Source organism: Puntigrus tetrazona, chromosome 8 (genome assembly GCF_018831695.1).
Source record: "Puntigrus tetrazona isolate hp1 chromosome 8, ASM1883169v1, whole genome shotgun sequence".
Lineage (NCBI taxonomy): Eukaryota > Metazoa > Chordata > Actinopteri > Cypriniformes > Cyprinidae > Puntigrus > Puntigrus tetrazona.
The window spans coordinates 13,022,308-13,045,388 of record NC_056706.1 but is presented as its reverse complement, the minus strand read 5'-3'; the positions used below and the strand labels follow the sequence as shown (position 1 = coordinate 13,045,388).

Below are 23,081 nucleotides of genomic sequence, written 5' to 3'. Positions count from 1 at the left end.
TACTGTGAGCGCAATGTATAAATTATGTTTACTTCATTTGTTGTGTGTGCTATGATGGGGCTAAAGAACTAGATATTGTTTGTTTGGTGTTTTTTTTTTACTTTCAGAGCAGTTTTTATAAGTAAGTTTCTATGTAGACATGATTAGCTTTAAGTCTTACGGAATGTTATTCAGTATTTTCACAATTACTTCCCAGTGGGGAAAAAAATACATTCCTAATGGTAATGAGGCATGTTTTCAACATATGGGTTAAGTTGTCAACAAACCTTTCGGCTGAACTCGAATAATAGCACAATTATGAAACTAAATTATGACAACTTAAAAGCCACTGAACTGTAGTCTGCTGTAGTTTGTTTCTAGTGTTTATGATAATATCATTATTTACGTCTTGAAATTAACTTCATCAGCTTATTCTCACTTGCAAGTTGCTTTGATTAAAACATACAATAAATGAATAAATGTAAACTCTGAATATTTATGTTTACAACTTGCCCTATAGCATGCATGAAAACAGGTCATTTTGTTGCTAATAAATAAAGCCCTGTGACAACTAGCCCCGGTCTCTCACAACTATAGTGGTCAAGAAATGAAAATAGTAGGCCCTAGAGTTAGATGAATAATTTGAGTGAAGTTTTAATATCACGCAAATAAACACTAGCCAAGCTTCACCACCAGGTGGCTAGACACTTGCACTTCCCGTTTTGCCTGTATTTCGAGACAATACGATACGACAAAAAGAAACGTTTTATCTATATGTAAATATCTATTGAAACGAACACTCTTGTGAGATACAAAACTGTAAATTTTCAATATAAAAAACCCCAAAACAAATACAAAACATTAAAATCGCGAGGACAGAAAAATCCTCGTCGGTTGCCCCGGGGTCGTCTCCTTGGAAACCGTTTTGAAAAACACTACTAAGTTAACTCTAGAGAGAAAGGAGGAATTATTGAGTTGCGTTGTAACGGTATTTGGGGAACTCTTGCATCGGCTTGTGGCCAGAAAGGAAAATAAAAGTTTTTTAAAATTAATTTAAGCACATTTTGAAGGCTGAAACAGCTGCGAGCAAATTTATTTGTGATGTCGGACATCGTCAATCCACTAGCAAATCCTAAAGGGGTGAAGAAGCTGTGCGAACTTTGTCAGAAACCTGCAAAACGTCAGTGCACAAAATGCCTGGTCACATTTTACTGGTGAGTCCGTTCTGGTTTATGTGTTTATTTTAACCAACCGGCCTAGTAATACGTAATGCTCCCTCGTGTAGTTGCTCGTGCGGACAGCAGGTGGCACTATAGACAAAGAAATCGCGCGCGCATTCTTCTTGGCCGCTTTACTGCAGAGATGGAAAGGTTGAACGAGTTCAAACAGCTGGAGGAGAAATTATGTGCAGAGGGAAGAGAATAGCCAGCCATGCGTGCTTAAAGCCAACCAGGAAAAAAAAAAAAAAAGAGAAAGAAATATGACTGGAAAATGTATGTGTTTTGTGTGCATGCGTGGAGTTTTCACTTGCTGCTTTTAAAGACGCCACAATCTTAACAACCCACAGTCTCTCAGTCTGCATGCAAATACACATCGATATAACTTGGACAGAAACAGAATGTTCGTTGACGAGCAGTTTTTAAAGCAATAGTTAAATGAAATATGGAAATTCTGTGTTTATTTGCTCACCATTTGGTTTCGAACCTGTATGTCTTATTTTATTTTGTGTCCGCTTCACAAAAGGAGATTGTATAACAAGTTGGAACACGTGTGTGTGTGTGTGTGTGTGTGTGTGTGTGTACAGGGTAGAGGACATGTTTATATGGTTTATGGGACACATATGTGTATAATGACATAAGTATTACAAAGTGATATGAGTACACTTCCTGTTTTCTTGTAAAACAAATGGTCTAAAGTTATATTTAGATGTGTGGGTTTTTTTTAGTATATGTGTGTGAAGGATAAATTTGTTCTTAGAAATTAGCTAAATCTGACAAAACACTCTTTTGGAAAGTCCAAGTTAAAAAAAAAATAGTATTTTAACTGTAAAATAGAGTAAAGTTTTCTATTTGAGTTTAGTTGTATTATTTATAGTTGGCTTTATATGAAAACATTATAAGTCTGGAATGTGTGTGTGTGTGTGTGTGTGTGTGTGTGTGTGTGTGTGTGTGTGTGTGTGTGTGTGTGTAGTAACTCTGAGCACCAGCAGAACGACTGGACCAGTATTCATGAAAAAGTGTGTCCGTTGCTGGTATCTATCCACGCACCTGCACCGTTCGGCACACTGCAGTCCGACCGAGAACACCACCTCAAAGAAACACTGAAGAAGCAGGTTTGTATGCACAACACATAAATTGAGGCAGTTGGGATGCCAGCGGGGCAGATGTCTAATTAGTCTGTGTGTTTTTGACGCTAGAAAAATCTAGTAGAGATTGCTCATTTAGAAGCGCAGAGGTGGGTTTCCATGAAGAGGTTCCGAGATGCGTTACCGGCCGCTCTCCTGTTCCTGCGCTGGGCCATGCAGGTGTACGGACCCTGCGCTGTTGAACTGGTACCAGCTTACCTACTGCTTGCACAGGCTAACATAGGTGAGACACGCATAGAAACCTGTTTGCAAAAATCAACACAGTGTTGTACTAATTTTAAATCTCTCTAAGGTCCATTAGATTAAAAGCCACTGGTAGACTTCACAGTTTGCTTCACTTTCTGAACCTCTCTGGAGGCTGACAGCCAATAACTTCCACTTCAGGAGAGAATGGAAACAAACGTTTGCTAAAATCTGAGGCTGGCAAAGAGCCCTGTTTACTTCCTGTGGGACGGTCTATCGGTGGGCTCAAGGGCGGTGCTTGGACATGAACTGCGGAGAGAGACACTTGTTATGTAATTCAGGATGTGGCAGACTAGTCATGCAGATGTGTACCGTCTGAATGAAAAACTCTTGCAGCTCTTCGTCGTGAGCTGCCTCTCCATTTCTGTGTTGAGAAACTGCACATTGAAATGCATCTGGTATTAATAAACAACCTCACTGTATAACACGTATGCATCTACATAACAGCTGTTAAAAAAAATTGGCTTGTCCTGCATTTTTTATGTAAAACGGGTCATGTGCAAATGTAATATTCAGACAATAAGCTAATTAAACAAGGAGCTAAATCCTTCCAATATACTTTAAATAAACAAATCTGTAAATATTTTTATAAAAATGAATACTTTTATTTAGCAAGAATGCAACAGTGAAAGTAAAGACATTTATATTACAAATAAATGTTAATGATAAAAATGGTTTGTATTACAAACAAATACTGTTCTCTAAATCCTGACCAAAAATATGTTTTTTACAAAAACATTAAGCAGTACAATAATAATAATAATAGTAAATCTTTCTCGAGCATCAAATCAACGTATTACAATGTATTTTCTATCAAATAAATGCATCATTTGACTTCTTTGGAAAATATTTAACAAAATCTTACAGACCACAGACAAATTTATAACAAAATTTCAGAATATGGATAATTATTACAATGATTAAAATACATGTATTTTTTAATTGTATATATATATATATATATATATATATATATATATATATATATATATATATATATATATATATATATATATATGCAAGAAAAACGTTTCTCTTCTGTGAATATTATGAATAAAATGTCAAGACAGAAATACAGCTTTGTCTAGGTGGATTTACACTTGCACTCATCTTCTCACAACTAGAGACAGTGCAGACATGGCGACATTTCCAGTGACTGCAGTGAGCAGCTGATGCTGGATTCAGTGGATTTTTTGGGAGTGAACATGGAGCAGTTTTGATGATGAGACTGGCCCTAGGAATGGCCACCTCCCTGGGCAGTGCACTGTTGAACTAGGGAGCGGATTGAAACACACCCCTGATAATTAAGCTTCTGTCTATCTAGAGAGATGCGATGCTTTGTATGCTGAGAATTCACAGTGGCTGCTTTCATCTTCTGTTTGACAGATGAACAAACCAGGCACAAATCTTTAAAATGCCGGCTGTCTATTCCAACGCAAACTTCAAAGATTTCAAGTATTAAATAGAACGACCCTCTAATAGCCAGGCTCTCTTAAATTCAAGAAGCATCAAGGACCTTTCGTTCATAATATACGCTGTTTGTGTGTGTGTGTAGGTTTGGGTTCTCTCTCCCTGGCAAATGAGTATCTGTCTAAGGCCGAGTGGACACTAATGAAAACACCAGGCTGCAGTCACACTGTCCTTCATCAGCTACACAGAACCCTGGGCCGCCTGCATGCTGCCATGGGAAAATACACATCTGCTCTCACTCACTTTGCCAATGACGTGAGTCCTAAAACATGTGGAACACTGTTATTGTATCGCATATACACAATTATCTGTTATGACCTTTTGATGATACGTGTTTGTGTGGTAATAAATTAGGATTTTGTAAGGATATTCCAAGGCCCTTTGAAATTCTTAATATCGAACAGTCAGTTGTAACAATCCATATTATTTATGCGTGTATTAACTGCACATTAGAGTTGCTGTTACCGTTACATACTGTAGGTGTACTACGCCAGTGAGGTGTTTGGTTTGGAGAGCACTGTGACGTCTGGAGGATATTTCCTTCTGGCTGATGTGTTTCTGAAGCAAAACAAGCCTGACGTTGCCCATTCGCTGTACACGGAGGTAGGCACAGCCACCATAAGCACACATTGACACATCTGTCTTTGTGAAAGGTCTCTCATCACATTGCGTGCGTGTGTACAGGTGGCAAATTCATGGCATGCTCACTTGTGTAAGCTGATGGATGGCATCAGTCAGAGCAGCACTCAACCGGAGGAGTGTTTTGGTGAGTGGCATAAAGACAGTAAACCTACACAAAGAGACACCTGCAAACATCCAACCCATTATTCATCCAGTCAGCGTACATATTTTTTGGTGAAATATTCATGTCCAGAGACGCACTAAATCGTTCGCTTATAGTAAAATGTATACCTGTTTTTTGTCTAATGGGTGCTGTTTTTATGTACATGTTATATTCATCAAAGATAAAAGGTATCGTTGTTTCCACCGGAATACTAAGCAGCAAACCTGTTTTAAACATTGATAATAATAAGAAATGTTTCTTGAGCATCAAATCGTATTAGAATCATATTAAAAATACTTTCCGCTTTGCTGTCACATAGATTAGATTTAGAGTATATTCAGTAATTGTAATTAAATTGCAGTAATGTTTAATAAATAGAGCCTTGTAGGAAATCAACTTGTCACTCTCCTTTTCAAAATTGCCCATAGTGTTTTGATAATATTCAAGCCAGGTGATAGAACTGGCCAGGGTGGATGTTGAAATTATCCCGCTGCTCCATATGTCCAAGTTTTAAGATCATGAAAACATATTTTTCGCATTTTAGCATTATGCAGCTTTTTCATGAATGCTGGCATTTTTTTGTGGAAATGCTGTCTTCAGTGTATTGAGGTTTACTGTCACTTTGCAGAAGTAGCTATATGTTGTTTTGACACAGAGCTCCTCAATGCTGACGGTCCCTATCTTTCACTTTCTGTTTCTGTCCACTGTTCTTCCTCTCTTGAAGTCTTGCCATGCTTTGTGTATGCATTCATAATCATAAAGACTGTTGTTCCTAAAACACCAAACATTCGGGCCGTTACGTTTACAGACGCTCCTGTTAAACAGGCTCCCATGATTTGTCGTTTTCTGGAAATCTGACAGCTCACTCATTTCACAGCTAGCTTTTAATATCACAAATAAGTATTTATTAATAAATAAATTTGTTACACTTTGAACTTGCAAATAGTAACTTTATTTTAATAAGTAATCTGTATCCTATTAAATACATTGTTTAATTATGATAGCTTGAAATGTCATGAAATTGTTTGTAGTTCATATGAGGTTAGCGTTATATTTAGAGCCATGAGGTTGTGTCCTAGAGCAAAACCTAGTTGGTTCCACTGATGACTGAGATCAAACATGACACAGGCGCGAGTACGTGCGGCGCTCCTGCCCTAGTTCTCTCTCTAAGCCTATTAACCTCAGTGTTTTGGCTAAGTCTTTCAGTGACGTGGCCGGCTTTGCTCAGCGAGGCTGGCTGGTCAGTGGTCAGTATGCTTGATCCTTCCTGCTCTCTGGCCTCATACTGACTGACCCGAGGTCAGTAGACTGGCGCCAGTTCCGCCCTCTGGCCAGCCACATCATATTATAACTTCTGACCAGATGACTCTATAGCAGGAAACAGCTCAGCCGGCCTTGCTCTGCATGTCCTAGTGGATGCGACTGCACAGAGCTACAACAACAAACATGACCTGGTATCAATCAGCCACTTTTATTCTTTTTGTCTCTGTAGGGCAGACGGTCATATCATGTCAGTGGTAAATGAAGCCTGGTATCAAACTATACTCACTGTCCAGTCAAGCAACTCAGTAACACTGTTCAGTACGGTTTTATGTGTTATCATAGTTAGTAGCATAATAATTCCTTGTTTATAAATTAATACACCCGATGTTAAATCAGCGTAATGTTAAAGGGATACTCTACCCCAAAATAAAATTTTGTCATTAATGTAAACCATGTTTACATTCCAAACCCGTAAACCTTAATTTGTCTTTGAAACACAATTTAAGATGTTTTAGCAAACTGGAAGGCATGTGCCTGTCCCATTGACTGCCAAGTTATGAACACTGTCAAGAATCCAGTAAAGTCAGAATATTCCATCTGCCATCAGTGGTTCAATCTGAACGTTATGAAGCGACGAGAATACTTTTTGCACGCGTCAGTGTCTCCATTTTGGAGAATATGCATAGGATGCTCTTCTGACAGCCACAATGTTTTCTATACTCATTTTGATTTGAAGAAAAGCATCCTTGTGACGTGGCTGGCACAAAACAGTGTATGTATTGCGTTCAGTGGATGTTCTCCAAAATGGCACTACAGTGATTGCATAGAGACATGGAGAATTACTGAATAAAGTTATTTTTTTATGTTCTTTGTGTACAAAAAAGTATTCTCGTTACTTAATAAAATTCTGATTGAACCACAAATGGTGTATACAATGTTTTTCATACTTTACTGGATCCTTGACAATGTAATTTTCTTGGCACTCAATGGGACAGTTACAAGCCTGCCGGTTTTCATCTAAAATATCTTAAATTGTGATTTCTGATTTGGAATGACAAGGTGGTAATTGATTCATTACAAAATGTTTTCGTCAACATTTTGGGGTGGAGTATCCCTTTAATTTATTTAAAAAAATACTATTGTTTGTGTTTGTTTGGATTACATGAACTTTAATGTTAGAAAATAAGTAACTAATGATATAAGCTAATACTTATAAATTATATTAATATTACTACAATTTAAAATAACTGTTTTTACATGAATATATTCTGGCAAAGCTTAACATAATCCTTCAGAAATCATTGTAATATGCTGATTTGAGGCTCAAGATACATTTTGTATTGTAAATGTACATAACTGTTTTTTTTCTGAAAACCTTCATACATTTTTACAGGATTTTTTGATAAATAGGTTAAAAAAATAGTTTTTATATATTGCATGCAAATAAATGTTTTAATTTTAAATCTCACTGACCAGACGTCTGCACGGTAGTGTATATATTTGAATATTTTAGGCAGTAAAATTATTTAGAAATATATTTGATATATTATTCATAGACGTGGTTGCTGGTAGATTTTTAAACTGACGCTAGGGAGTGTTAACACTTCTTCTAATGGACCAAGCTTGCATAGTTATCAGCCGATTCAGATAATCTCAAAGTGGTCAAATTTTGGGCAATTCATCAGCCTGGCAAACAATAACAGATGGGATCGGCTCCCCATAAAGTATATATTTCAAAATGCTAGACAGTAGGTCCCATTTCTGAGTATCTCCTAGAGAATATTTCACAGAATTCATCATTTAGCTTTTTCACAGATAGATCTGGTTTCTCAGAATCAAACTGCTGCACTCACCTGTGACTATTTTAGCTCACATTGATCTTCCTCTTTTGTGTGTAGATGAGGCCCAGTGTGTGGAGACTGATCAGATGCTGAGATGTATCTTAGAGTTTGAGGAACAGCGTGTGAAGCCTCACCCTGACCAGTCAGCCATGTTGGCTCATTCTCTGGCTATGCTCTGGTTACTATGCAACAACCACACGAAGGTAAACAATAAAGATAGACTAATTAAAAGTATTCCATTCAGACACTTCATGAGATACATTTACAGCATGTTCCTGAATTCAACACTCATCACCTCCTCAGCAGTGCCCTGCACAACCAAATAATAGTAAATTACCAAACGTACAATTAAATAGAAAGTGCTGAGATGGAACATTTGAATTCCATTGACTTGGATGGATGTGCTGTGAACATGTTTAAGTGCTTCAGTGGAGATTAACACTAAAGACTAAAACCATGATGGAAATTGACAGTCAGACTGTTCCACTGCTATTCTGGTTGTAATGGGATTCTCCTCCTATGTCTCCTACTTCTCAGACTCCATCTTAAATCCCCAGTTCTTATCGCAAACTTGTTCACTTCCAGCTCTCGTATCAAGCTACAGCAAAACACCCTGATTTATCACTTCACAGCTCCTATATCAAGCTGTTGACATCTTATGGATTTAACTCACTGTACTCCCTAAATTAAACCGCTAAACTTGCCCCACTATCATATCATACAGGTGATATTGTTCCACTCTCTTTCTGTGCATAGAAACTAGGTTGTCTTTTTTGGTATATATTCCTTTTGATTTTGTGTTTGTGTATATAGGCTTTGGAGTATGGGAAGAAGGCTGAGGCGTTGATCCAGGGGTTAAGTGAACAAAACGCACTGAGAGAGTCAATCCATAATCTACTACAGCATGCTGAAAAACACTTGGAATGAGACCGACCACTAACCTACGACCCAAATGCAAAAATCAAAAAATGACCACGATATACAGCACAAAAACAGTGTATTATATACTGTATAAATGTGTTTATATTCATTCATTAAATTGATGGATGTTGGGAGATTATTGATGTATTAAGGCGCGAAATTTCAATTTATAGCAATCATTCGCCAAATGAGTGAATTAAATTAAATTAAAAATGACTGGATTTAGCCTGAGAAAATTCATAGAACGGTGAATGTGACAGCAAAAATCTTGCAAGAGATCAGTGAAAAGGGCCTGTCAAATGTGATGTGAGAAATAGACAAGCTGACACAGTTTCACGTTCTGGACATTTTTAAAATGTCTTTATTGGTATTATTGGTATTATTACGTAATAACACATAACATCAATGTTAGCGTTCTATCACTAGTAATTTCTTGTTTTAAATTATACAACATTGCTTGGTTTTTGGCATTAAGGTTCCCACTAGAAAAAAAAAGAAGAAGAAAAAAAAAAAAAAGAGGCAATGAAATGAACACATGGAGTCTCAAAACATTTCCCTTTTCCATACCAGAGAGCTAAGTGTTCATTAGCAGCAACTGTTGTTTTTCATTTTTAGTTACATGAGCTACGTTAATTGCCAACTCGGCAAGTCGGAGGGGTATAGTGGTACCTTAATCAGATTGAGCATTACATCATATTGACAAGTGGCAGATCTGATTATGCCATTGCAGCTCTCAGTTCAGATGCGAATCATGGGAGTTTGACCTCTCCATTATGAATTTGCATTTTATTAAGCGCTAATTTGGAGTCACACAGGTTTGATACTTAACATAAGGGGAGAAAAGACTTCCCGTTTTTGTCCAAGGAAGTGGAGGCAGATATTGTAAGAGTTTGACAACCATATGGTGCGTTATCGCGAACAGCGAAAAGTGTCAGAGTTTACAGGGACACTTGTTCTTGTGTGGGAAGAGGTGGAGGGTGCATGGAATGATGGAACACATCACACACACAAGACGGCAAATCACAACGCTTGAGAGGGGGCGGTGAGAAGAGAGTGTGTGTGTGCGCGTCTCAGGTGGTCAACGGCTGTTCAGTCAAACTCACACCAAAACCCTTCGTCACGCTTCAATCTTTCCCAAGCAAGATAAAAATCGCATATAAACCATTTTTTCCTTTTTCTCAAAAAAAGAAATCATAAATTAGGAAAAAAAAAAAAAAAAGACAACAGAACACTAAATATTATAAAACAAACAAGAAAAGAGTGCATGTAACCATCGGGTCTCACAGCATCTATTTCTCAATATTTTATAACGCTTTGTCCTTTTGTTTATTGATACACATAGGCAGGACTGTCTCGCATGAATGTGTCACATGTTTCCAAGGAGAGGAATTTGATCAAGGCTGCTTCCCTGAGTTGACTCGAAATTTTTAAACCTATATTGCATCTTAATGTAAACGACTTTTCATCTAAAGTCTTAACTCACATGTAATTCTAAGATCTAAACTATGACTTCTAACATTGTAAACCATTCTGAGCTGGCTTGGATTGTGAGCTTGGTCCACTTTAGGTTTGCTGTTTGGAATCCTTAAGACTCTATGTGAATTTCATTACATGCAAATGTGCTGAAATGAAGAATTTGTGGATTTTGAGACACATCCAGGTAGAAAAAGGGACGCAAATAGAGTTGCTTAGGTTTAAATAGAAGAATTAGACTTATGAGAAATGTGTGGTGTACAGATATAACCATGTACAACAGATACATGTAAATTTAGCGCAAATCAGTACAGTTCCTGGTTTTCTTTCAAGTTATCATTGGCTTTTAGACCACCGGGCTGAATTAAGAGCAGTTGTAGCACCCATTTGAGTTGACACTTCAGTTTTATTGTTGCAGTACAAACAAATCGTTGAAGACAAATAGCTTATTCATCGTCAGCGCTTAGTGTTGGCAAATCGTTCAGCCCTTGTGGTAAAAACATTAGTATTTAAAAGTCTACTTGCTCTATTTCTATGCAACTCACTGTTCAGACTCTAATATGAGGGAAATTGCTTTCGGGGTGGCAGACATGCAGATCGGCATGTGGTCATTAGCAGATTTGCGTAGTAGACATTGGAGAAAAAAAAAAAAAAAAAAAAAAAAAAAAAAAAAGCTCAGCAAGTTTTTCCGTTCACAATATCTTCCATACTATTGATTCATAAACAGTTCAAAATGGTGGATTTCTAAAATGGCTGCCTTGTTCACAGAATTACCAGACAGAAAATGTCTGTGAGAATTAAGTTCCTATGGGCCAAATCCTCACTTACACATTAAGGAAGGTAATTCAAAACGGGTCCCACATCACTCATTCAATTTTACCGACACCGGCAAAGCAAATGAAACCTTTACGCCTGTCTGATCAGCAGTAACTCATTTACTACAGGCAGCCACTGCAACAGACTAAAATAACTCATACTCATTCATGCTTTTTAAAAGAATTGGGATGGATGAAAATATTCACAGCTTTCCAGTTTTTGTTCTTGCTGTCCCTCTATGCGTCTGTCTGTGTGGGCTTTTTTTTGAGGGCAGGGAGGTATGTGCCTTTGTTTCCTGGTGGGCAGTTGAAATTTGGGTCCATTCGGTTTCCTCTTTCTCGCCCCACTCATGCAATGCATTATACCTTCAGCCAGGCTTTACCACAAGGTTTGTAACAGACAAAATTCATTCGTTCTCTCTCTATAATACAGACTTTAGTATGTCCTTAAGTGTATGTCTGTGTGTGTGTGTGTGTCTGTGTGTGTGTGTCTGTGTGTGTACCCTAACATACAATATGTACATCAGAATCCAGTTGTTGGTAGCTGAAAGATTACATTTGGGAATCGTGTCCCGGTAAAACCACTCTACAGTGCATGCACCCTCAAATTACAGTGGCAAACGCATACTCGGCTGGTGCACTACAGCCAGGCTGGAGTGTACACTATCTAGTGCACTTCCAACTGCACTGTACACTTGTATAATTCTATAGTCTGTCAATGGAGAAGAAACATCAGGGGAGCAGCCTCAGATGGGGGTTTACAGGGAGGGTTAGTATGATTACACGTGTGCATCTGTATGTATAATGTCCTCTTCAGTATGTGTCGCTCTTTGATGTTTGTGTATATCTGTGTGTGTGTGTGTGTGTGTAGGTTTGTGGCTGTATTTCCAGCTCACTCAGTCAACAGTTTTATCTCACTTGCAAGAAGGGAGTTGATATTGTAGGCGGGATCTGCGGTGACGGGAGCGGGGCCTGTCTCGGTTAGATCTGCCTCGCTCTCGCTGGAGGTGGAGCTTGTGCTCATGGTGGAGACGCCGTCAGGGATGGCACAGGTAGCGCCGGCGGGGCAGATCTCATTGGGAATACACACCTCTGTGGGGATTATCACCTCGGTTGGGATACAGACCTCGGGCTCGCTGCTGGTTTCGCTGGTGCTGGAAACCACGGAGAGCAGCGACATCTTCCTGCTGAGGCGGCTTGGCAGGAGGGAGAGGGCGTAGTCGGCCACGATGCCCGCCACGTCCATACCGCAAGCCTGGTCGAATGCAATGAAGCCGACGTTGGCATTGGCTTCGCACACCACAAAAGAACCGTCGTTTAGCTGCAGCAGGTCGATTCCACAGACGTCCATCCCCAAAATATTGCACACCTGCACGGCCAGCTGCTTCCCCTGCTCGCTGAGGGGGCACATCATTCCTACACCACCTAGAAAAGAGAGTGAAATCATGAGCAGAGAGGCTAACGGGAAAATCTGATCAGTCAGATAAAACTAGAGAAACTGACATGAAGTTGAATTAATGCAAAATTTCAATTACTGAAACTATAATCATACATTTAAAAAAAACAACAACAAAAAAAACAGTATATAAACTGTGGTAAAATAATTAGTAAAAAAAAAACAGGACATTAAAATTCTACATATACAGAAGTAAATATTTTAGAAAATGAAACGAGTGTGTGATTTCGTACCAAGTGAGCAGTTGCTCTGCATGCGTCCATCAGTAGAGCAACGCAGCATAGATCCTATCACTCTCCCTCCAACAAGAACCACTCGCACATCCCGCCCATGGCTCTCCTTCACATACTCCTGAAACAGGTACGGTGCGTCATGGCGAATCAGGTGACAAAGGTCTGAGAGATGATGTTTATCCCGGGCCAAGAACACAGCTTTACCTGAACAGATCAAAAGTATCACCATTTAAGACCAAGAAGACGTGTCTTTTGCTTCTTCGGGAAATTATGCAATATGCAATTTTTAAAGTGTCACTGCCAGAGGCTCAACTCATGATTGATTTCTCTGCATAGCAACCAAATAGAACAGGAGCAACCTGTAACAGTCCAGGATGTCAATCAGTTATAATACATAATAATAAATACACAGCCATGTGTAGCAGCATGTATTTAAACACATACAGAATGTTGAACAAAAGGGGTAGAGAGAAAAGAAGTGTATTATTGTCATCTAATAGATCCAAGGAGATGCGTAAGACACTAATTGCAGGGAGAGGCCCCCTAGAGCAACCAGGGGTTAAGTGTTGGCTCAAGGCTACAAAAAGTGACATGTGAACTATCCAGATGTTTAACCAACCAGCTGCCACCACCCCACCCAATTCCCCATGGGTCAAAGGAAACCATTTAATACATGTCACAGCCTGACAAAGGTCAACACTGTATGCAATGTTTTATTTTCATCTGTAGTTCATCGACCCAATACCTTTTTAAACAAAAGGTTTGACTGAAAGTCCTGCTTTACATAACCAGTGTTCCCATAGCTTTAACCAATAATTTCCATGCCTTCTCCAGTTTATGGGCACTACAAGATATAAAAAAGAGAGAGAGAGACAAAGTGTTTTTTCCTCCTTCACTCAATAAAATTGTTTGATTACTAATGTATTTCAATGTGAATGGTGTAAATGCATATAAGATTAAAATTTTCTATTACCAGATTTGTACCATTAAAATGGATTTGTAAATTAACAGAAGAATAAATACCACTGTAATTGAATTAATTAACTTAATTTTCAAGCTTCACACATTTGTGAATTTCTGACAAAACCGGCAACATGACGCAACGCACAATTTCACAACAACTCCACGGATGCGTGCATGAACCTGCAGACATGAACATTCTGAGCCTGCGTGCACAGGTTGGATGGACTGATCTGACTGGAGAATTCGTTTTAGCACCAAAATAAAATATTACATTATATTATATCATATCATAGGGTAATGACATTGTTTATTCATTTTCTTCAGGTGTGGCTGCTGGTCTTAGCATCAAAGCAAGTCTGACTGTGAAAGCCGTTTGTGTAATTCTGCATGATTGCAGCCACTACCATTAAAACAAAAGCAGTTGAAAAGAAAATGATGCTTTCAGCGCGCACACACACACACACACACACTTCAAATGTGCTTGAAAAAACAGTGCAGCACAAAGGCGCCTTATGCGCACTGGGAGAGAGAAAGAGAAAGAAAGACAACCTTTGTTTTTAAGGTAAAAGAGATGATGTTTCTAAGCTGCCTGATTTCTTTCTTTGGAGAGATCCTGCGTGCTGTATAACTTTGAGGCGTTTGTGTTCCCAGGGCTCCTGAAGGTTTGTCAGCACCCGGGTCTGAAGTCTAATGTGGCCTGTTTTTTTTTTCTTTCGTCCCCAATAGACCCATTATGCACATGGCTGTTCTAGAATCAGTGATTTACCTCTGTGTCCACGAGCGTTCTTCACCACCACGGGGTAACCCAGCGGCTCGGCTTCATCGATCATTTTGCGGAAATTGTCGTGTCCTCCTAGAGAGACACACGCAGATGCTGGTTAGTGAATATGTAATGAATGTAATTAAAAGTGAGCTTTAAATTTGAGTGAGAGATTCCCGAGAAGGATGCAAACAGCACTAATGAAACAAGCAACACCGAGACATTCAATATCCACATGAGAAGGACTGCAACACTGACAGATTTTTTTGCCACGCACAACGTTTCCCATTTCCTGGATAGTATTCTGTCCAACTATGTGGCCAGTTTTTCAAGGTTAATGGCCTGAAGATGTTTTAAGAGAAACATGACGGCCGCATGTCTGTAACACTTGCTTCATTATCGAGCTTTATACTTTCAATTCCTTTTAATTTACCTTTTTAAGAACAGCAAATTTGATATCTCTGTATAGTAAACAGTAACATTTTAATGTGTGTGTGTTCAGTAGGTCTTATTCATGCTTGCTTTAGTGGCATTTAATGTTTCAAGTCTATGAACTGAAAGACTTGGAACAAAACAGGCTACAAACTAAAGACGTTTAAAGGGGAACAAAAATATGTAGACGTAATGGTTTTAGACCTAGCTAAATGATAGGCAACATGAAATTAACCATTAGTATTCGATAAATGATAAACCTTTCATTTAACGCAACATGTTCAAGATTAAACAAACAGAAGCGTATGTAAAGTGCAAAAGGAGAAGAGAAAGAAAATGTGAAGGAGTGGGTGGAAATATAATTTAGGCTCAAACCTAAACCACAGGAAGTATAACTACTGGATGTTTCTCTACCCTCTACATGCTGAAATATAAATATTCTTTGCTTTTCTAGAGAAGATTCTTTGGGATGCAGGATGTGTTCGGCTGGTCTGAGCTAAGCAGATGAACTAGCGTTCAAAGGGAGGGGGCGAAAGAGAGAAAATGCAGGGTATGTCAGACCGGCTCTGCCAGGAACACGTCACCACAGCAGCTGTAACTGCTGTTATACACCCCCTCCCCTTTTCACTCTCTCCCTTTCTCTGCTTTTTCATTTTGCTTTTCTTTAGCTAGTCATGAGGGCTTCCCCTTTCATTCTTTCAACGGGAGACTATCACATAAAAAGCAGTTGTCTGTATGAATGAATGACGAATGCAGGGGCGCACGCAAATACACGACTGTTCAAAAGTCTGGGGTCGGTATGGTTTTTTTAAAAACATGGATGGGAACTAAAACAAAAAAAAACCAAAAAACATTACTGCTCTCCAGAGACTGCATTTTGTGAAACGTTGCTGCAGTTTTAAACAACCGTTTTCCATTTTAAATAAAAATAAATAAATATGTTTTATGTTTTTCCGGACACAAGCATCCTTGATGAAGGCCTTTGCATGTATTTAACATTTTTTGTTATCTATACCTTTAAGAATTTATATACCAGTGCGTCTTTGTGTGAAACAAGAATAACATTGTATTGTTTATTTTTTATTCTGATGACTGGGCTTGGCCTGTTTCAGATATAAAGATGATCTCTCACCGTAGGAGTACGTGTCTGGCAGAGGCACCCCATGCCCGGCGAGCTCTTGGAAGGTCCAGAACTTGTTGACACAGTTGAGGATGGCCTGAGGCCGGTTGACCAGACGACAGCCCATCTTCTCCAGGTGACGCAGAACGGTGATGTCACTGTCCGACTGGACCCATGGGGTCGGAACGCGCACCACAGCAACTTGCGGGTATGAGGTAACAATTTCCTGCCCAACCCGCAGACCTGAAAGAGAGAGAAAGAAAGGAAAGATAAATTACAATGCTGCAGTACGGTCAGTGCAGTCTGTGTTTTGGCCGACGCAGTATTGTGTGAAGGGATTACACTCACGTATCTGGGCAACCAATGAGAGCCAGACTTTCATTTGGATGTGTCGCCCCTTTCTCTCACACACACACACACACACACACACAGTATGACAGATGAGCTGGCCTTGGTTTACTAAACAACACACACGACAGCATCTCTGCAATACTAAATAGCCGATCTCCTTCTGAGAGCGTTACACAACACTGCAGAAGGTCGCTTGCTTGCTTTGCCTCTCTACTGCGACGTTCATGCTGACCCACTAACCCAGTTTGCACTGCTTTCTGCTTTTAATTAAGATGCCAGTTAGGTTTTATGCTCACCTAACACCAGCCTTCATTCGGTAAAATCTAAAATCAGTTTTAAAACCGGCACTCATTGGACTTAACACCACAAATCATGCGTGTTATGAATGCAAGAGCAAATCAAACTTTCATAAAAATACCGAATGTGTCATTTTGTTGTTCGGACGGAGCAGAAAACACCAAACAGCAGATGACGACGAGAAAGGATTTCACAGATTACGTAAAGGCGAGCACATGTTTGAGCGTTCAAGAGATAACAGGAAATGTAAAACAGAGGATATAAAAGGAACCCTGAGAGAACAGGAGAGAGGCAAAACATGAATGCGTCACAGAATTTCTAATCTTTCCAGCTTCTCCGCCATCTTAGGATGGAGCAACACACAAACCACGACTCAGCATCTTCACTAGCAACTGCTACATCAGCACTCCCTCTTCCTCTCATGGATCAAAGCAGATGGGACTTGAATGCATGCAGTTAAAGTATGACGGGCTATGCAGGCATAAAGAGAGAAAGAAATTTGAATATATAATATTTTAGCTCCGTTCTAAATCCTAGAGTGCTCTACATAGGCAGCATCCTAGTCATCATACACAAACAGCACTCATCTTGGAAACTCACTTTGTGTCACAACTGAGTTTTATTTTGGCTTTAGCATATTGTTAACACTGTAAAAAGAATAATACAACAAATGAACAAAAATATAGGGTGCACCATATTTCTAATTGCAAACTATGAAACATTAAATATTTACACAGTAACTGAGTGAAATGTTACACAAAAAAAATCTTATTTTAATAAATGATTCAATATTTCTGTACTCAAAAGCTGAATTTTCAGTAGGCATCACTTGAATCTTAAGTGTCATGTAATCTTTCAGAAATCATTACAAAAGGTTGATTTGTTAAAAAAAAAAAAAAAAAACATTTCTTACCAATGTTAAATATTTTTTGAAATCGTGTTATATGCATTTAAGAATTATTTTATGAACAAATTGAAAAGGGAAAAAATTAAGTTACTTTAGATTTTTTTTAGTTACAACTTCTGAATGGTAGCATATTCACAATGGACTTATCGTGGATGGTGTCAATGGCTCACTAGGTTTTAATACAGCACATATTTCACACCCAGTATTTAAAACCCTAATTAACAAGGAAGCACAATTATTTTTATTTTATCATGCTACTTCGACTTTCAATATGTATCCAGTTTTTTTAATTCTATATATTTAAAAATCTGTACATTTTAATATAGGCCAACTGTAACCAAAAAGTACACAGATCAGGCGTTCATACGAGTCTGACTAATTTCCGGAGGAAATGACAGTCATATATACACTCACTGTCACAACAAGAAATCAGCCCTCAAACACTTTTGTTTATCTAACATGTATGAGTTAATACAAGACAATCAAGTTTTTTTTCTGGCTCAATCAGTAAATGTATCTACAGACCCAGAATTCATAGCACACACACACCATCTACCTCCTTCACTTCCCCTTCTGTCAGTTCTGTGGCAGCTGTGTCACCGTGGGTTAAGAAACGCAAATGACTCTCACACCAAATCCAGAGCAAGTGAGAATTTTAGGGTAACCTACTGTATTAAGCACAGTATAGGTTTAACCTACTTCGGAGGTGTGCTTTGAGGGCGAGGTGAGCTGGTATTAGATACAGGTAGACAAACAAACAAAAACAAATACAAGACAAGTAACCCCATTTAAAAGACACCACAGCTAATCGCACATGATCTAGATTAGATCGAATAATTGTGGTATTGACATCCATCCAAAAATGTGGGGTAGTCAACAAGAGTGAATTTGTTTGTTTAAAAAAAAAAAATCACTTGAAATGCTACAATTTTAAATAACTGTTTGCTATTTGAATATTGTTTATTACTATGATGGCAAAGCTGAATTAGTGTCAGTGTCGTATGATCCTTCAGAAATCATTCTAATTTGCTGGTTTGGCACTTAAACATTTCTTATTGTTAAAAACGGTTGTGCCGCTTAATATGTTGTGGTCATATTTTATTTTACTTCAGATTCAAATGAATAGGAAGTTCGAATGGTATGGTTTTATTATCTGAAATAAAACATTTTTTGGAATATTTTTTAAATCAACCGGCATCATCCTCAATGAAAAACAGTATTAATATCTTACCAACTTCTGAACAGTAGTAGAACCACAATCATCACAAAAAAGCCAAGGCCTTTCATTCATAAACCAACTAGACCACCATAAACAATGAGCAAATTAACACACAACCCAATCTGTGGACATTAAGGGCTAGAAATGGCATACATTCCTGTATGATTACACTAGTATACAGCACAGAAACCCTATATTCAGTCCTGAAAGCCAGTGAATTCACAGTAGTGTCATCCAACACTGAGGATCCTAGCCCAAGTAAACTGCCTTCCTCATTTGCTAATGAACATGCATTTTGCTAGTTGAGATAATCAAGAGGAACTACCTTATCTTAATGCACAACAGAAGCCAATGACATCTAAACACTACACCTCTCCATCCTCTACATCTATAAAAATCCTCCCAAGGATTTTATTTGTATAATGAATAAGCCTTAGGAAGCGGTTGATGAAATCGTTCCCGTCTGGAGTTTCACTTACCGCCAACCACAGTCCAATACAGTCATGTGTGTGCATTATCTGCATTTTTTGGTATTTTTCGACATGCTTGCAGCCTGTGCACGTGTAGGACCTTAAATCGGTGCTAGATTCCGCATCTCTTAGAGGAATGGACACTTGACATCAAAAAGTAACACGCACACACTTCGCTGACACCATCAATGAAGTAAAGAATCACAGTCACAAGTCTTGAACCCCAATTACCCATTGATTGTTTGATTGCCGCATGTGGTGCAACACACACAGCAGGCGATAACTAGACACACACTCTTGCAGTGCCTGTCAACAGGTTCACTGTTAGATCTGCAACATATCTGAATTAAATGAGACATGTTCAGGAATTTAAGACGCTGGTCTTTGACTGCAGTGTTTTTACTGACACAAGAAATCATGATCAAGTGTTGACCTACTCCGTTTCACGAGTCTCACATTGATGATGTAACTCAGCAGAATGTCAGGATCTCTGGGGCTTTAAATCCCAAAGCTGACCAACTGTCATCCACCTCTTAATCGGACCAAGACAGGATCCAGGCCAGCAGATTAAACACACACAAATGACATGCCAACAACCTGTACCAGTTGTGCTGCGGTCATGCTCTCCAGACAGCCCTCTACCTTTGCATTAAAGTAGGTCAATACAGCCTCAGTTCCTCTCTCCTTCACTTATCTTGTCCGTTCAGGTCTTCCTGTTACACTGGACGTCCTTCATGTTGCGAAGTCACCAATAAACTTAAAAGTAGCTGATTCAAAGCATAGCTGCATTGGTGCATAGCCACTCCCTTTACCTCAGGTCCATGCAAAATGCACTATGTCCCAGTCCCCATCTGCCGCCCCTACAAGAAATGCTGTCACCTCAAAGCAAAACAGCCCCACCCACCCACAATGGCAACACTGGTGTCAATGACTCAGATCATTGTCTTATGAAACACTTTGCAACTCGCTGTCAGCCGGTTATTAAAAGGACGTTTGAGATGAAAAACATCACTGTCATTTACTCATCCTTATGTTGTTCCAAACCCCTATGTCTTGCTACCAAGACGTTAAACAGAATGAGCGTCTTGGTCACCTATCATTTGCCTTGCATGGAAAGAAAGATGCAATTTTAGTGAATGGTGACTCAGGCTACCAGCCTCTTACATTCTGCCATGCATCTAGTTCTGTAGGCCACTGAGGAAAATCAGCTTGGAACAACATATGGGTGATCAAATAAAAGGATGTTTTTTGCGAACTGTCCATTTAAATTTTAACAACATGACCACCACATGTTTTATTCATATTCTGGTTGGTTCTGCACGCTCCCAATTGGCACAAGTGATCTAAAAATCATCTTTGGCATAGAAACCATTGTTGTCTCAGATGTTTAAATGGTTAAGTATACAAATGGCTATAAAGCTAAACTGGTAAAACAATACAGATCTATCCATGACTAACAGAATTCGATATAACGTTAGCTGTGTGTATCTTTAAACATTCCGGTTACCTCAAGTTCATTAGACGATATCTGTATCTTCAGCATGGCTACCAGATCGTGATGCTATTACATCAATACCGTCTAAACGACGGCACAAACATCCTCCGATTGATTAAACGTTTTTAAATGCGTATTTCAACCGAGGTTTGCACGTGACGAATCGATTATTTCGATTCGAGCCCTTTGTATGTGGAATCTCGCTCGAATGCGTCATTACGCCTCAGTTTCATTTATTGGACAAAAGCTTGCGCATTTAATATAAACAACCAAAAAGCTAAACGAAAAAAAAAATCTAAAAATCACCAAGAGTGTAGCACCTTAATTATAACGGGTCTTTGTGAACGTCGCGCCATCTGCGCTCGAGGCTTTATGTGTTGATAATGAACGCGCTCGCGCCGCACACTCGTGACTGTCCACTCATTCGCGCGCACATGGTGCAACAATAAACGCCGATATGAACACACTCGCGTCAGTATTGAGATATCAAAAATTCGGTATACGATTACAACGATTACTCAACGATTCTAAACGCCTTCCATCCTTCGGCTAGGCTGTGGCGGCTGACTGCCTGAAAGTGGGTTAGGCGGTCACCCACACGCACATCTACACAAAACACACTCGCACGGTGATGTACATCCGCTCAATGGGAGCGCGCTAACCATCCACACTGACCAGTTATTTAGCCAAGTCAACAGTTTAAACACAAAAACAATATCCATGCTCGTACAGAAGGAATGCGTATGTGCATGTATGTATGTTTGTATGTATACATATATATATATGCATGTTTGTGTGTGTGTGTGTGTGTTTTTACCGAGTTGCCCATCCGTGATGGTCAGGACGATCTCATCCATGAGAAGATAGCGGAATTCAACATCGTCCTCGGCGCAGCGCTCCTTCAAAGCTCGCAGGATCTGGATCTGCGGGTACTCCTGGCTGATCCGCCGGTCTGTGATAAACCACACCCGGGAGCACATGTTTTGGAGCTCGGAGTGCGGAACTTCGGGTAGCCTGCAACAGGGACACGAAGCTGAAGCCACACAAAGAGCTGCGGCAATATCTTTAAAAAATCCTAGGTAATCCGGTCTAACCAGATCGCAAATCAGGTAACGCACCTAAAATCGATTTTTAACGAACGCGCGGCGAGAGGCTGCGGCTTTGCCTCCCAAATAACCGAAAGATGATAACGCGCTCCCCCACTGAGGGGCAACAGTAACTGCCCCCAACACGGGGTAACAAAAGCCTCGCTGCGGAACTCGGGTACTACCGCTCTCTACGATTCAGACTTCAACGATAAAAACGACAAAAGTCGCGACAAAATGGAGAGAAGGCGGATGAGAGGCTGGATGTTGTGACGAGTGATGCCCTGCTGATCTCCGGCGCTCGCGCTGCTCTCAGCCCTATGCCTCGGCTTTTCCAGCACGCGCTTTGCGTTTACAACTCTTTCCCTCGCGCTCATGCACGACCCTCGCCCGCCAATGAGCGAGAAGGGCTCGCACTCGCATCGCCCAATCGCAGGACAGAGTCCTCACCGCCCACCAATAAGAAGCGATTACAAGAGGAGGCTCGAGACAGCCGCAGTAGCCAATGGGAGACGCTATGGGTAGCGAGGCAGAGGGGAGGGGCGACGTGCTCGCGGGTGCGCGCAGTTGCGCGCGCGCTCGATCTCCGCTAAGGTTTTTTTGTGTTGGTGTGAGCGCGTGGCAGGAATTTCAGCGAGCGAGAGGGGAGGGAGTCTCCAAGAGCGCGCGCTGCCCCCGAACCGGTTCAGACCGGGCGCGGGGAGGTTTGGTTTGGTTTAGTTTGGATACCAACGCCTCTAGCTCATGCTACGTGTTGAAAAAAAAAAACGGCTGAGAGAAGAATCCCCCACCCGGAGGAGGTGGGGAGCGAGCGCGTCTGCGAGCGCATCCTCGCTCTTTTGTGTAGCTCATCCAGCGTTTTCTTACTGTCGTGGCAACCACATAACAACAAAACACCGAAGATATCTTTTCTTGGAAAGGCAGATGTCGGATATGGGTTGCCTGTCTGGAAATTTGAGCCAATACGCCACTACGCCTGAGCAGCGTTTGTAGCTTTGTTTGATTTCCTTTGTGGTTTTAATGCCAAATACGTCGTGTATTTACATGATGCGTCAGAGATGCGGAACCTCTTCTATTCTCATGCGAAATCATACCACGACAAATGACCCACTTCGGCTTTGTTTACACCCAGAGAGGGA

At 40.0% G+C, this 23,081-nt stretch overlaps 2 protein-coding genes across 3 annotated transcripts; one reads left to right on the top strand and one right to left on the bottom strand.

Moving 5' to 3' along the window:
* The first annotated feature begins 840 nt into the window (after window positions 1–840).
* On the top strand, window positions 841–9,427 carry zmynd12 (zinc finger, MYND-type containing 12). 2 transcript variants are annotated; one of them, XM_043246829.1, is made up of 8 exons: window positions 841–1,193; window positions 2,170–2,311; window positions 2,396–2,567; window positions 4,143–4,312; window positions 4,538–4,660; window positions 4,742–4,823; window positions 8,003–8,148; window positions 8,759–9,427. In XM_043246829.1, exons 1-8 carry the CDS (start codon window positions 1,081–1,083, stop codon window positions 8,870–8,872), a joined length of 1,062 nt encoding a protein of 353 aa, XP_043102764.1. In that variant the 5' UTR covers window positions 841–1,080; the 3' UTR covers window positions 8,873–9,427. The 2 variants fall into 2 exon arrangements, with proteins under 2 accessions (XP_043102764.1, XP_043102763.1); XM_043246828.1 differs by having other exon boundaries at window positions 8,003–9,427.
* rimkla (ribosomal modification protein rimK-like family member A) lies at window positions 9,198–22,296 on the bottom strand. The gene is made up of 6 exons (XM_043246824.1): window positions 21,976–22,296; window positions 21,675–21,871; window positions 16,131–16,361; window positions 14,573–14,659; window positions 12,844–13,047; window positions 9,198–12,579 (listed from the first exon to the last, which is right to left on the bottom strand). Exons 2-6 carry the CDS (start codon window positions 21,835–21,837, stop codon window positions 12,047–12,049), a joined length of 1,218 nt encoding a protein of 405 aa, XP_043102759.1. The 5' UTR covers window positions 21,838–21,871; window positions 21,976–22,296; the 3' UTR covers window positions 9,198–12,046.
* Window positions 22,297–23,081: the final 785 nt, after the last annotated feature.

Coding starts and splice junctions, on each gene's coding strand:
- zmynd12 (XM_043246828.1), top strand. CDS start 1,081: ATGTCGGACATCGTCAATCCACTAGCAAATCCTAAAGGGGTGAAGAAG. Junction 1,194..2,169: donor TGCCTGGTCACATTTTACTG/GTGAGTCCGTTC, acceptor GTGTGTGTGTAG/TAACTCTGAGCACCAGCAGA. Junction 4,313..4,537: donor TCACTCACTTTGCCAATGAC/GTGAGTCCTAAA, acceptor TACATACTGTAG/GTGTACTACGCCAGTGAGGT.
- rimkla (XM_043246824.1), bottom strand. CDS start 21,837: ATGTGCTCCCGGGTGTGGTTTATCACAGACCGGCGGATCAGCCAGGAG. Junction 13,048..14,572: donor GAACGCTCGTGGACACAGAG/GTAAATCACTGA, acceptor TGATCTGTTCAG/GTAAAGCTGTGTTCTTGGCC. Junction 12,580..12,843: donor GCAGAGCAACTGCTCACTTG/GTACGAAATCAC, acceptor TCTCTTTTCTAG/GTGGTGTAGGAATGATGTGC.